Source organism: Eptatretus burgeri, chromosome 14 (assembly GCF_056783735.1).
Source record: "Eptatretus burgeri isolate ZD-2024b chromosome 14, Ebu_testis_v1, whole genome shotgun sequence".
In the NCBI taxonomy this organism is placed as follows: domain Eukaryota; kingdom Metazoa; phylum Chordata; class Myxini; order Myxiniformes; family Myxinidae; genus Eptatretus; species Eptatretus burgeri.
Genome location: NC_140974.1, coordinates 58,987,237 through 58,999,967, shown reverse-complemented (window position 1 = coordinate 58,999,967; position 12,731 = coordinate 58,987,237). Strand labels below are relative to the sequence as shown.

Below are 12,731 nucleotides of genomic sequence, written 5' to 3'. Positions count from 1 at the left end.
ACTTGACCATAATCTGTTAGCAACATCGATGGTGCAAATCTGACATGATGACCGAATGGTTGTCCACTGGATTGTGTCCCATTAGCATGGAGGAATGTGAGGCTTTGTGCACACGACTTGCCATTATGGTCAATGGCAGTTTCCGTTGCCTGGGCAGCAGCCAACATCTCAAAAACAGGTGAGCGTTGGTGACTTGCGTATTGTATAATGCTTCTTTACTTCTTTTGATGTTGCGATTCTTTTGGAATCAAATATAAGAAGAGGGCAATTGGACAATATTGGAAGCCGTAATGAGTTCCATCACATGACCTGGTTTTGGTAAAAAATAAAACCTATTGGAGTTGAGCAGGTTGTATTTTAAGATTAGGCTTTTGGATGTCCGACGCAGGTTCGGTGATGGTTACATGGTTACTATTCGTACAAAATCCACCAGCAGTGTGAAGGACGTTACACGCTTTTTCTTGCACAACTTTCCTGATTCGGTGTTGAAGGTAAGACTCGCTACAATTTTTGCTGGGCAAAAAGCTTGATTCGGTTCATACCGACCTGTAACAATCAGTGATGTCCTGTTTTTATTTCGGAACCATCTATTGCATATGCATTGGATATGTGAGGGTATTGGGGGGGAGGGGACATTGCTTCCTCCCCACCCCTTGCCTCCCCAACTGTTTCCTTTCAATGATCAACCTTTTGTTTTATTATTTGGAAAGCGTTACAATATATTAAATATCTGTGTGCAGCAAGGCATATTGATACTAGTATGTTCCATAAATAACTGTGAGGTTTGAATGCTTTGGGTGTGTCCAAATGACACCCAGAGCCTTGGCTGTGAGAGGAATCTCTTTTACTTGCAATATTTTTATGGAGAGCATGCAGTCCATATTATGGAGCTGAAAACTCGACTCACCTGTTTCACTTGTGGAATACACCTTCCCTTGTTTGGAGGTATGTTCTGATGTACGTTGTTTTGCGACAACTTTCCATGCATTTCTTTAGCACAATGCTGCATTAAAGTTTGTCACGTCAGGTGAGATCTGTGACTTGCTACAGGTACCATGTAAACCTCGACCAAATTGCTTCATGGTCGGGTTGTCGGCGACTAAACCGTCTCCCCCACCAGCTTTCTGGGTGAGGAGGGTGTTTGGATATGGACACCCAGCAGGATTAAAAACAAAACCTGTCAAAGGGCGGAGGAGCTCCTTGTGAGCCAACGGTCATCCATATCTAGTGCCCAACTGTGTCTGCGGACGTCCTCCTGCAGTTGGATTACTTTTTATGAGAAGGTTTGTGGCAGGATTTGCACTCTGGCCACCGTAAATCCCTTCATTCCGCAAAACGTATGAAAAGCACAAAAAAAATCTGAAAACCCACTCTGTGGGAGTACCTTCTGTGCAGCTTCCCTTCGCAGGGCAGCTCACCGGATGACTGGATTGTGGCAAAGTCTTCAGGACCCCCAATCTTTGATGATAGGAGGGAAACCACGGGGTAACCTTCCTGGGTCAGATTGCGGTAGTGTGTGTCGGGGTGTAGCTGAGGTGTTGTCCACCAGAGGGTGGTCTCCTTGGGTTTACCTGAGGCGGTCCCTTCGGGTGGGTGCCTAGAATTTCCTATCCCAAAGAGAGGATGAATACCTGTCTCTGTTATCCTCTGAGCTCAAGCGTTTGGACATCGGTATTGCAGCACACTCTGAGGTTCTGAGACCGGATTGCGGCGAGATCATGGTGGGTGATTGCAACTAATATTGGAATGGTCGCTCTGATGGTTACCATACTCAAGGAGTTGCTGTAGCTGTGTCCAATGAGCTGACTTCAATGATAATTGAGGTAATACCAGTCAACGAGCGTATTATGAGACTAATGATTCGTCACTCCCTGGGTGTCATTTCCCTGGTCTCTGAATATGCTCTAACTGAGGCGAGTGATCTCACCGTGAAGGATGCATTCTATGCCACACTTGAGTCTGCAGTTGATCAGTGCCCCAGGCGAGATACTCTTCTATTCTTGGGGGATTTCAATGCATCGACTGGAACTGATAGGAATGGTTATGAAGCGTGTGTTGGTCACCATGGGTCTGGAACTGTGAACCAGAAGAGCAACAAGTTCCTTGACTTTGCAAGAAGTCATGGACTTAGGGTGGCTGGTTCATGGTTTTAGCCCCCACAAGCTCATTGCTGGACTTGGTATTCCAACGCTGGTGGTGTGGCAAAGGAGATTGACCATTATCAGCGTTGATGGTCGCTGGAGGATAATCCAGAACTGCAGGGTCCACTGGAGTGCTCAGTTCTTCAATATTGACCACAGTCTTGTTGGAGCAACTCTGAAGTTGCAGCTTAAATCCAGGAGAATGGATTTAAGTTCCCTTCGCAGGGCAGCTCACCGGATGACTGGATTATACATTTCTTTCCATGCATTTCTTTACATCTTTTGATGTTGCAATTGTTTTGGAATCAAATATAAGAAGAGGGCAATTGGACAATATTCAAAGCTTAGCGTGCTGCGTGTTGGAAAAATAGTAAAAGCGGTTGACCAAAGCTGACCAAAAAAAGACGGAGACTTAATTCCCCATCTCTCCGTCTGGGGATGGCCAGAACAAACTCATCCACCAAGATGCTGATATGCAAACCATCCCAGCCTGAGTGGATGTTGGCAATCTGAAGGATGAGAGGGTACTTGAGGAGTTTGCGAACAGGCTGAGTGTAGATTTGAGGAGTCTGGGTGCTTTGGGGGATTCTCAAGATTTGTGGAGTGCCTTCAAGACCACCGTCCTTGATGTTGCCGGTGGATGCCTTGGAACTCACCGTAGGGCAAAGAAGAATTTTGTCTCAAGGGACACTGGATACAATTGACCAGAGTCGCAGGGCCAGGCTGAATGGCAGAGCTGAACTGTTCAGGGAGCTGAGGTGTAAAACTGTATGTGTACTAAGGGTGGACAAGGAGGCCTATGTGTGAGGAATCTGTGAGTGGGTAGAGCATCACCTGTGGTTAAGGGATTCTCATCCTGCTTACAGGGGAATTCGCACAATGTGCCCCTCCAAGACCGTCCCTCGGTGGACTGCAGTTAAAGCAGAGGGCGGTAGGCTCTTCACAGAGGAGTCCGAAGTGAAGGCCCGCTGGGCCATTTACTTTGACCGGCTCTACCAGATTGATCCACCAGCTGTCGAGTTGGATGTCAGGGGTATTGCAATCCCTATTTCTGACCCTCCAATCAACTGTAGTCCACCTTTGTTTGTGGAAACGCAGACTGTGGTGAACCAGTTGAAATGGGGTAAAGCTCCTGGGATCTGTGGCATCCATGTTGAACTTCTCAATGCTGGTGAAAGTGCTCTGCTCATGTCATTGCATGCAGTTTTGTGCTCTGCCTGGAACACAGGCATCATCCCAACTGACTGGAAGAGGGGCCTTGTTGTCCCTCTCTGGAAAGGGAAGGGTGATCGCAAAGACTGCAGCTACGGAGGGGTGACACTGCTCTCAGTGCTGGCAAGGTCTTTGCTCAGATAATTCTTGATAGGGTTCGCCACCATCTGCTTGAGCACCAGCGTCCAGAGCAGTCAGGCTTTATACCAGATGAGGTCAATGATTGACCGTATCCTTGCTCTTCGGGTCCTCACTGAACCCAGACAAGAGTTTCGGCAGGGGTTGCTTGCAGCCTCTGTTGATCTCTGTAAAGCATTTGATTCAGTGAATCGGGATGCCCTCCAGAGGATTCTTGGTCTTCGTGGGGTGCCACCAAAACTGATCGATCTGATGTCTGAACTCTACTCTGGTACTAAGAGTGCTGTGACATGTGGTGGTACCATCTCTGACTTATTTCCAGTTGTTACTGGAGTTTGTCAGGGGTGTGTACTGGCCCCTACACTTTTCAGCACTTGTGTGGACTGGATTCTGGGGAGGATTTCAGAGAGATCAAGCTGCGGTGCATCGTTTGGAAATGTCAAGATCTCTGACCTTGATTTCGCAGATGATGCAGTCATCTTTGCAGACACTCTGGATATCCTTTTGGGCTCCCTCGTGGTGCTGATTGAGGAGTCAGAGCCGTTGGGATTGCAGGTTTCTTGGGTCAAAACTAAGATCCAGGCTTTCAATGACATCTTGGATGCTGCTATCCTATCTGTACCTGTTTGAGTTGAGGATGTTGAGGTCATGGAGAGATTCACTTACCTTGGCAGTGATATTCATGTCTCTGCTGGCTGTGAGCCAGAGGTCAATAGATGTCTGAGTCGGGCCTGGGGAGTCATGGATTCATTGGATCAGGGGATGTGGCGCTGCCGGTACCTGTGTGGGAGACCGAAAGTCCGAGTCTTCAGGTCCTTGGTGCTTTCAGTCTTGCTCTATGGATGTCAGACTTGGACTCTAACCAGGGATCTGAGACGGAGACTTAATTCCCCATCTCTCGATCTGGGGGTGGCCAGATGGAGGCCCTTGGACTAGCGGCAGAAAGTGGATGCAGTGATGCGCTGCTCCGGCGCATTTTCCCATGCCTGACCTGACCTGTATTAAAACTTGAATGGTACTCGGTAGAACACATACCTCCACCAGGTTGAACAGTTTACATATTGTATCCCAATGATGGGCCAGATCTGCATCTGGACCTTAACCAAAATCTAATCAGCTTGTTCTTGTCACCGAACGAACTCATCCACCAAGATTCATTTGAATACGTCCATAATTGTTTGAGATATCGTTTTTGGCCCTATCTCTCAATGGCGAAGAATCACTTCGAAAATTGTCAAATCCGGATCTGGATGTTCACCAAGATCGAATCTATTCATCCTTGTCACACACCCATCCTGTCCACCAAGTTTTGTCTGAATCTGTCCATAACCTGAGATATCCTGCTCACAGACAAACAAGAAAATAAACCAATGTCACCCGCAGGGTGACCCGTATCTTGCCAAAAGGTGACCACGTGTGACTTCTTTAAGGTCACACTGAGGTGAACAGAGCTGCTATCCACCAGGAGCGACTCCTTGAGGAATATCTGCCTACAAGAGATTCCAATGAGAATCGTTCTACAGAGAAACCATGAAAAATATGCTTTTGCCTCATAACGTCACCAAATGATGTCATAATGTCTCAAGCTTGACATATCTAGAAAGCACTCATCGAGGTGTTCAATTTGAGGTACTACACGATATGGTTCCTAAAACTTGAAAATTTGACCTTGTGGTCAAATATGTTTGACCTCAGGCGCTAACCATGAACGTCAAGGCCAATCGCCACCAAAAATTAATCAGCTGAGCGCCAGACCATGAACTATATTCCCATGAAGTTTGAAGACGATCCGATCAAAATTACTCAAAAAAATAAGGGTTTCGTCGACTCCCCTGATTTGCGACAAAGTGACCTTGACCTTTGACCTTGACCTTTAAAATTTTATGCGCTGAAAGGGACCTCTATAGGCCTCTGATATGCGAAGTTACAAAAATTTCCAATGATAACTGTGCTCTGCAGAGTGATTTATACGTGATTACAGACCAAAAAAACAAACAAACAAACAAACAAAAAAAAACATATGAAGGTCAAGGCCAATCGCCACCAAAAATTAATCAGCTGAGCGCCAGACCATGAACTATATTCCCATGAAGTTTGAAGACGATCCGATCAAAATTACTCAAAAAAATAAGGGTTTCGTCGACTCCCCTGATTTGCGACAAAGTGACCTTGACCTTTGACCTTGACCTTTAAAATTTTATGCGCTGAAAGGGACCTCTATAGGCCTCTGATATGCGAAGTTACAAAAATTTCCAATGATAACTGTGCTCTGCAGAGTGATTTATACGTGATTACAGACCAAAAAAAACAAACAAACAAACAAAAAAAACATATGAAGGTCAAGGCCAATCGCCACCAAAAATTAATCAGCTGAGCGCCAGACCATGAACTATATTCCCATGAAGTTTGAAGACGATCCGATCAAAATTACTCAAAAAATAAGGGTTTCGTCGACTCCCCTGATTTGCGACAAAGTGACCTTGACCTTTGACCTTGACCTTTAAAATTTTATGTGCTGAAAGGGACCTCTATAGGCCTCTGATATGCGAAGTTACAAAAATTTCCAATGATAACTGTGCTCTGCAGAGTGATTTATACGTGATTACAGACCAAAAAAACAAACAAACAAACAAACAAAAAAAAACATATGAAGGTCAAGGCCAATCGCCACCAAAAATTAATCAGCTGAGCGCCAGACCATGAACTATATTCCCATGAAGTTTGAGGCGATCCGATCAAAATTAATCAAAAAATAAGGGTTTCGTCGACTCCCCTGATTTGCGCCAAAGTGACCTTGACCTTTGACCTTGACCTTCAAAATTTTGTGCACTGAAAGGGACCTCTATAGGCCTCTGATATGCGAAGTTACAAAAATTTCCGATGATAACTGTGCTCTGCAGAATTTTTTATACGTGATTACAGACAAAAAAAAAACATACAAGCTGACTAACATATCTTGCAAAAACTTTGTTTTGGCAAGATAAAGATGTCGTGCAGAGCATGGTACTTGCAAAATCCCTAAAACAAATTTGACCTCAACAATAATTGGTGGTTGAATTCAATGACCTGATATGCAACTCCTCTTCAAATTTGAAGTCGATCAGATTAAAATTGACAATTTTAGAAACTTGGCCTATGCTGACTTCAAAAATAATTGCTGGTTGAATTCAGTGACCTCCTGATATGCAAATCCTCTTTAAATTTCAAGTCAATGGGATAAAAAGTGAGGATTTAGAAATCTCACCTAAGTTGTTGACCTTTTGGCGAATGTTGACCTCAAAAATAATTGGTGGTTGAATTCAGTGACCTCCTGATATGCAAATCCTCTTCAAATTTCAAGTCAATGGGATAAAAATGAGGATTTAGAAATCTCACCTAAGTTGACCTTTTGACGAATGTTGACCTCAAAAATAATTGGTGGTTGAATTCTGTAAGCTGATATGAAAATCCTGTTCAAATTAGATGAAAATTGAGGATTTTAGAAGTTTGACAAATTTGTTGACCTGTGGCCTATGTTGACCTTTTGACCTCAAACAGTAGGCTTTGTGCTTATGGCAAACTCTACCATGTGGTGAAGTTTTGTGAAGATTGGTTTAAAATTGTGACTTGTAGGCAATTGACAAACAGACAGACAGACAACAAAATCGACTGACCGATATAGTGCTTGAAAAATCTTTGATTTTGAAAGTAATAAGCAGACAGACAGGGATGAAAACATAACCTGGTGGCATAGGTAATGATCTCTACTCTTATTTAACACAAAACATTAAAATGTCTAACATTTTGGGCTTGAAAACTGACAGAGGATGCTCTGGCAATATGTCGTTCTATTGTGGAAACAAAGTTCTTCCGCCCGTTCCTTGCAGGGTGTGGGGTGTTCAACAATTCTTCCATATTTGCATATGTAATAGATTAAATGGTCCTTTAACATGATCAGAAGTCACTTCCTCAAGCCAGGAAGTTAGGTGGTCACCGTTGTATGAACTATTCACTCCACCTGTCAGACTCATCAGGCCATGGGGACTCGTCCCTGGAGCCCCGTCGATTTGTGCTTTTGTGTCTCCTTCCAGGAATGTCATCACACCGAAGTGCAGTTCCAGCTGGCTGGAACAAACATCTCCCTGGCAAAGGTGTTTCGGTATTTACAGCAGGACCAGCATGTGTTGGGCATCGTGGACTACTCTTTGAGCCAAACAACATTGGATAATGTGAGCATGGTGGTTGTGCGGTGGTGGAGGAAAGCATAACTGTGTCAATGTTCAAGCTCTTTACCAGCCCCCTCCCTCACCTCAACTTTGACCTGATGTAATCTGCCCCAGAATGCTTGGCGCACGTGCACAGAAACCCCGAGCAAAGTGGGGCTGGGAACATACATCGTGTGTGCCAGATAAGGACTGTTACCTCAAATGGCTAACAAAGCTTTGAAAACAAAGTTTAAAACACATGGAAAAGTACATGATTGTAAGAGAGGGGAGTGCCTCTGTTCAAGAAAGATTTTTTGGAAAACTTTCCAATCAACTTGCGTAAAAAGGTGATAGCTTGCCGCCCATACGGTACAAACTCCCAACGATGTGGGTCCGTGTAAAAGCCTGTGGATGGGTACGTGCTACCCGACCTCTCCAATCATCCCTGCCACTGAGTGGACTTTGAACCTTGCGGGATTACCTCGTGTGTACATGGCAGGCTTGGTGATTTATTTAATGGAGTCTGCAATTGAAAAGCTGATGCCATCATTCCCAACATTCAGGGAGACTTCCCAGAGGGAGACACCATATCCGATATCGATGCTTCTTAACACCGATGGAAAGGTTGTATCGATGGCTTGTCGATGCACATGGAATTCATTAAAAATGCCGGTATTTACTATAAATCATGTTTGGAAGGAGGAGGGGGGGTTGGGGTGGATGGATGGGAGTGGAAGTTGTGTGGAGTGTGAGGCTGTCATGTATTTTTTTTTTGCTTGCTTTCGGGGCTGCAAGAGAAATTGTGCTGTATTTTTTTTTTTTTTTTTTGCAAGGGAAAAAAGCGTCCGTCCTTGTACGTGTGTTACACACACTGCCGCCGCTCGCTTGTCCGACCAGGAAATGGTACAAACTTGACACCTCTCATCCACGGATATGCTCACGTTTCCTACATTTTCATGAGTCCGATTTGCATTCAGGAACAGAACAGTTATGGTTAAACATCCTGAAATTGCCGCTCTTTTGTCTCAAAGCTGAAAATCGTGTTGAAAAGGCCTCATGTGCAGTTGTGTGTCATTTTGAAAGTCGTGTATTGAGGAAGAACATCTCGAAAGGAAAGTTAGGAAGTGATGAGAGGAGGGAAGGGGTTCAAACATTCCTGCCATTTATTTGATTAAATATGTTGAGAGCTACTTAACTCAAATGGCCAGGTATATATTTAATGGTTGTCATGTGAACATAAGCTGGAACTCATATAGTGGGATATTTCCATGGTGTTGAGCACTTATTGTGGAAGGTATTTAACTTCTTGACTCACTTTGCAGGTTTTTGTGAACTTTGCTAAACGGCAGAGTGAGAGCCGGGATGGTGATGAACAGGTGACCCTCATGACACCTATGGGTGACGTGGGAACCTGGCGCATTGCAGGGTGTGAGCTGCACCACTCCTTGACCTCATGGTGTCGGCTGTTCCATCGGATGACGGCCCCGCCTTCGGTTCAAGGATCTTCTTCAGCACATCCTGTAGAGGATTACAGCTATTCTGACGAATATGACGACGATGAAGCTTTGCTGAGCTTTCCAGAGGAAAGGGTGTGTTGTAACCTGTGCCATTTTTGTTGTTTTCATGACGATTTCTTGCTTTGAATTGCACTGTGTATTCGTGTCGATCACTATTAACCAGTTCAACTCTTCTTCATTCTCATTTTCTTCACTGCCAGCACAAACTAATCAAATGTTTCAATTTCTTTCTTTAGGCACATCTTGCCTTCAGCACCGATCTTCACTGTTAGCTCTTCTCTGACTGTTCTTCACCTTTCATTATCAGACCATCACTGCCTGATATCTATCCCAGCCTGTTCACCCAAACCACCAAGTAACAAAGAGAGGACATTAGCCAGTCTCTGCACTTATATCTGTACCTTGACTGGCCAAGTCCTGGTTACAATGGAGGACATTATGCTCGAAGTGCCAGGTATGAATCGAAGTCTATTGCGCATGACTTTTTTTTTCCTCCTGCCAATTGGTGGCGAAGGAGATGTATTCCTTAGTGGAGCCTGGTGGCTTTACGTATTTCAAATCCACTGTAATTGCACTCGAGATCTGCATTTGCATACGGTGGAACTCCATCGGGACGTCACACAGTGACTCTTCATTACCGATCGTGGATCCTGAACCCCTTGTTGCCTGTTGTGCTGCAGCTGAGTGTGATCAATGTCTAATAGCCATCACTTGATTTTTAAAATTTTATTTGTTTTGATGCCCATCATGAAGAATCTTATCAAATACAGGTTGAGTTTTTTTCTTTCCTCCAAAACAGGGATGTGTGTTGCTTTTGATGGCCAGTCTTATTTATCATGTGTCTCATTGTTGGTGACATGCAATTTGGCTGTGATACACATGAAGTTGCATGTTTTGTATGGTGTGAGTGAAGTAAACATTTTGTTGAGAATTCTAAATTTGCCCTCTGTATATTTATTGCATTCTCCTGAACATCATCCCCATTTCTTGCTGACTTGCAAATGTGAATATTATTTGTGGAATGGATTGGTTTGACATTATGGTGTCGAGGTAGCACATGTCTTTAAGCTGTTGTGTCTAAGTTTGATTTCTGACCCGACGAACTGTTGGATTGGTAGCTTCACAAAAGCATGCCATCCTTCCAATGAACATTACGACAGGTGTTCCATGTACTCACATTTGTTGGTGGATATTAAAGATTCCATGGTGTCTGGACAGTAGGTGAATGCAAATGGTGGATCTGACATCCAAGGAAACTGGTACCAATTTCCTACTCTTATGCCGCTACCGCCGCCGCCACCACCACCACCACCCTATCTCTTGCTCAAGGTAAGTCGCAAGAAGAAGTGCTGGATAGCAAGAGGGAAAAAGTTCTGGGATAGCAAAAGGGATCACACACACAAACAGATGGGATGCAACCCTGAGAAAAAGAACAAAATCTGTGCCAGGACGTTACCTGGGTCCTCTGACACAATTAACTGGACGAAAATACGTGGAAATACAAACATATGGAGCAGCAGAGGATAATTTCTCCAAGCTTGCACACTTGTGTAAAAGCTCCCGTTGCTCAGGGCTCAGTTGATTACTCAGATGGCCCACTAAACTGGCCATCTCGTGCAGGTCAATTATTGGCTTCCCAAAGGACCAAAAATAATTGGGTTCTCATGTAAACTTGCATAACTTGATCCTGTTTAGAAATAAGGCCTTTGTCATCTCTAGCTTGACGGCTTCCAACCATAAACCGATACATGCTCTCGCCCATCCAACTATACCCGAGCTCTCTCTCTCTCCCGCCAACTGCCTATTCCGAGCCCTCGTCCTCTTGACCCATTGATTTCATCCTCTGACCCATAGTTCTGGCCTTCTGGCCCTGAGCAGAATACTAGCTTTAAGATGCTATTCCACACTACCCCCTCACTCACCTTTTGACAAATGCTAAACTACCCACATTGCTTATATCCCCAACTATAGACTGCCACCCCGACAAGCCTGGTGTTGGCGCAGTGGTTAGGGCAGCGGCTTGGGATCCAAAAGGTCCTGAGTTCAAGCCCCGTTGGGCCACTGAATTAATACACCAGGGGGTTGACTCAGCCTGTCATCCTTCCGAGGTCGGCGAAATGAGTACCAATATACTGGGCCGGTGTATACCCCGGTTAAAATAGGTGTACCATATCCCTGTGTCGTAAGAGGCGACCAGGGTTGCGTCAGGAAGGGCATCCAGCGTAAAACATGTGCCAAATCACTATGCGGATCATACGAATGATCCGCTGTGGCGACCCCTAATGGGAGCAGCCGAAAGAAGAAGAAGAAGAAGAAGAAGAAGAAGAAGAGACTGCCACCCCGACCTCAAAAGAGTGAGCAGCTCTCATGAAAAATAAAAAAGTGACGCAGTCATCCATAAAGTGGGCTGCTTTTGGCCCCCTTGTGGGGGAAATAGGGGATGACTAAAATGAATGAGGTTTTAATTATTTAAAGGAGCTCTTAAGGTTGAATGAAGTACTGTATTTAAATAATGTAGGAGGTTTTAAGGATTTATACTTGAGACTGCTTCAATGGCATGTTAAGGTCACGTTGTGTATGGGCAGACCAGGCCCGTTCTCGTAATTGGCATGAAAACCTAATAATGGGACATGCTGAGAATAAGCGATGCTCCGGCGCATACCTGACCTGAGAACACGGCGACAAAGGGCATCCCGGGAACAGATGAAACGAGACGGGGCACACTTCCGCATAACATGGGAGGATCTCATAAAAATGGGAGGGCTGGTGCCATGAGGTGGAGGTGTTGAGGGAGAAGAGAAGGATGAGGTAGAGAGTGCTGGAGCAAAGGGTGGGTTTTAACACCTGTAATTTGTTAATATGAAGGTTAATCTACTGTATGAGACTGAAAAAACAAAACAACTTATTACTCGATGGCTGAGTAGTTAAGGATTCTTCTTTGTAGTTGTGGTTTGAATCCTGGTTGGAGTTTCTTGTTAATTATGACTTTGTAATGTGCCCAACTTGTATAATATTTAATTATTTTAAAAAAATCCCCTTCCTCTAACCCGCTCTTATCCCCTTCATTTCCTTATCCCTCCGGGCACCCATAACCCCCCTAAAGCTCCAGACTCAACTGGAGGGCGAGCCCGTCACACCCAACCTCACACCAGCCCCTTAAATAAAAGAGCAGGTTAAAAGAGCCAACTAACTGATCAAGTTGGAAGTTCAGGACTCAGCACCGAAGGTACAGCCACGGGACTCGAATCCACACCTTTCAAGTGATGAACTAAGTCTTTCAACTCGCCCCAACCCCGTTCACGTCAATTAAAAAAAAACAAAAAAACATTTCAGCAGTTAAATAAAGGATAAAGAGACAATTCGAATTTATCGGCCTCAGCAGTTGGTGTTCAATCCACTGAAACTGTTAGGTATTCAAATTAAATAATTACAACAATCAAATAGCTTTGAATACTGAAATAAAGGGTAACTTACAAATTTGGGATTTGAACTTCCAAGCCTCACAATTCAGAAATAGTCAACCGACTCAACCAACTTGT

At 44.4% G+C, this 12,731-nt stretch overlaps 1 protein-coding gene across 4 annotated transcripts in view; it reads left to right on the top strand.

Annotated features, from left to right (window-relative positions):
- Positions 1 to 10,130, top strand: part of ABCA2 (ATP binding cassette subfamily A member 2) — an 80,685-nt gene extending 70,555 nt beyond the window's left edge. For 3 of the 4 annotated variants that reach the window (XM_085855060.1, XM_085855059.1, XM_085855058.1), the window contains 5 exons: positions 86 to 178; positions 389 to 491; positions 7,562 to 7,699; positions 8,998 to 9,264; positions 9,429 to 10,130. In XM_085855060.1, the coding sequence (XP_085711186.1) occupies positions 86 to 178; positions 389 to 491; positions 7,562 to 7,699; positions 8,998 to 9,264; positions 9,429 to 9,464 (637 nt within the window). In that variant the 3' untranslated portion in view covers positions 9,465 to 10,130. Of the gene's footprint in view, positions 1 to 85; positions 179 to 388; positions 492 to 7,561; positions 7,700 to 8,997; positions 9,265 to 9,428 lie in introns of those variants that run through there. The other variant, XM_085855061.1, reaches the window with a different exon arrangement.
- The last annotated feature ends 2,601 nt before the right edge of the window (positions 10,131 to 12,731 follow it).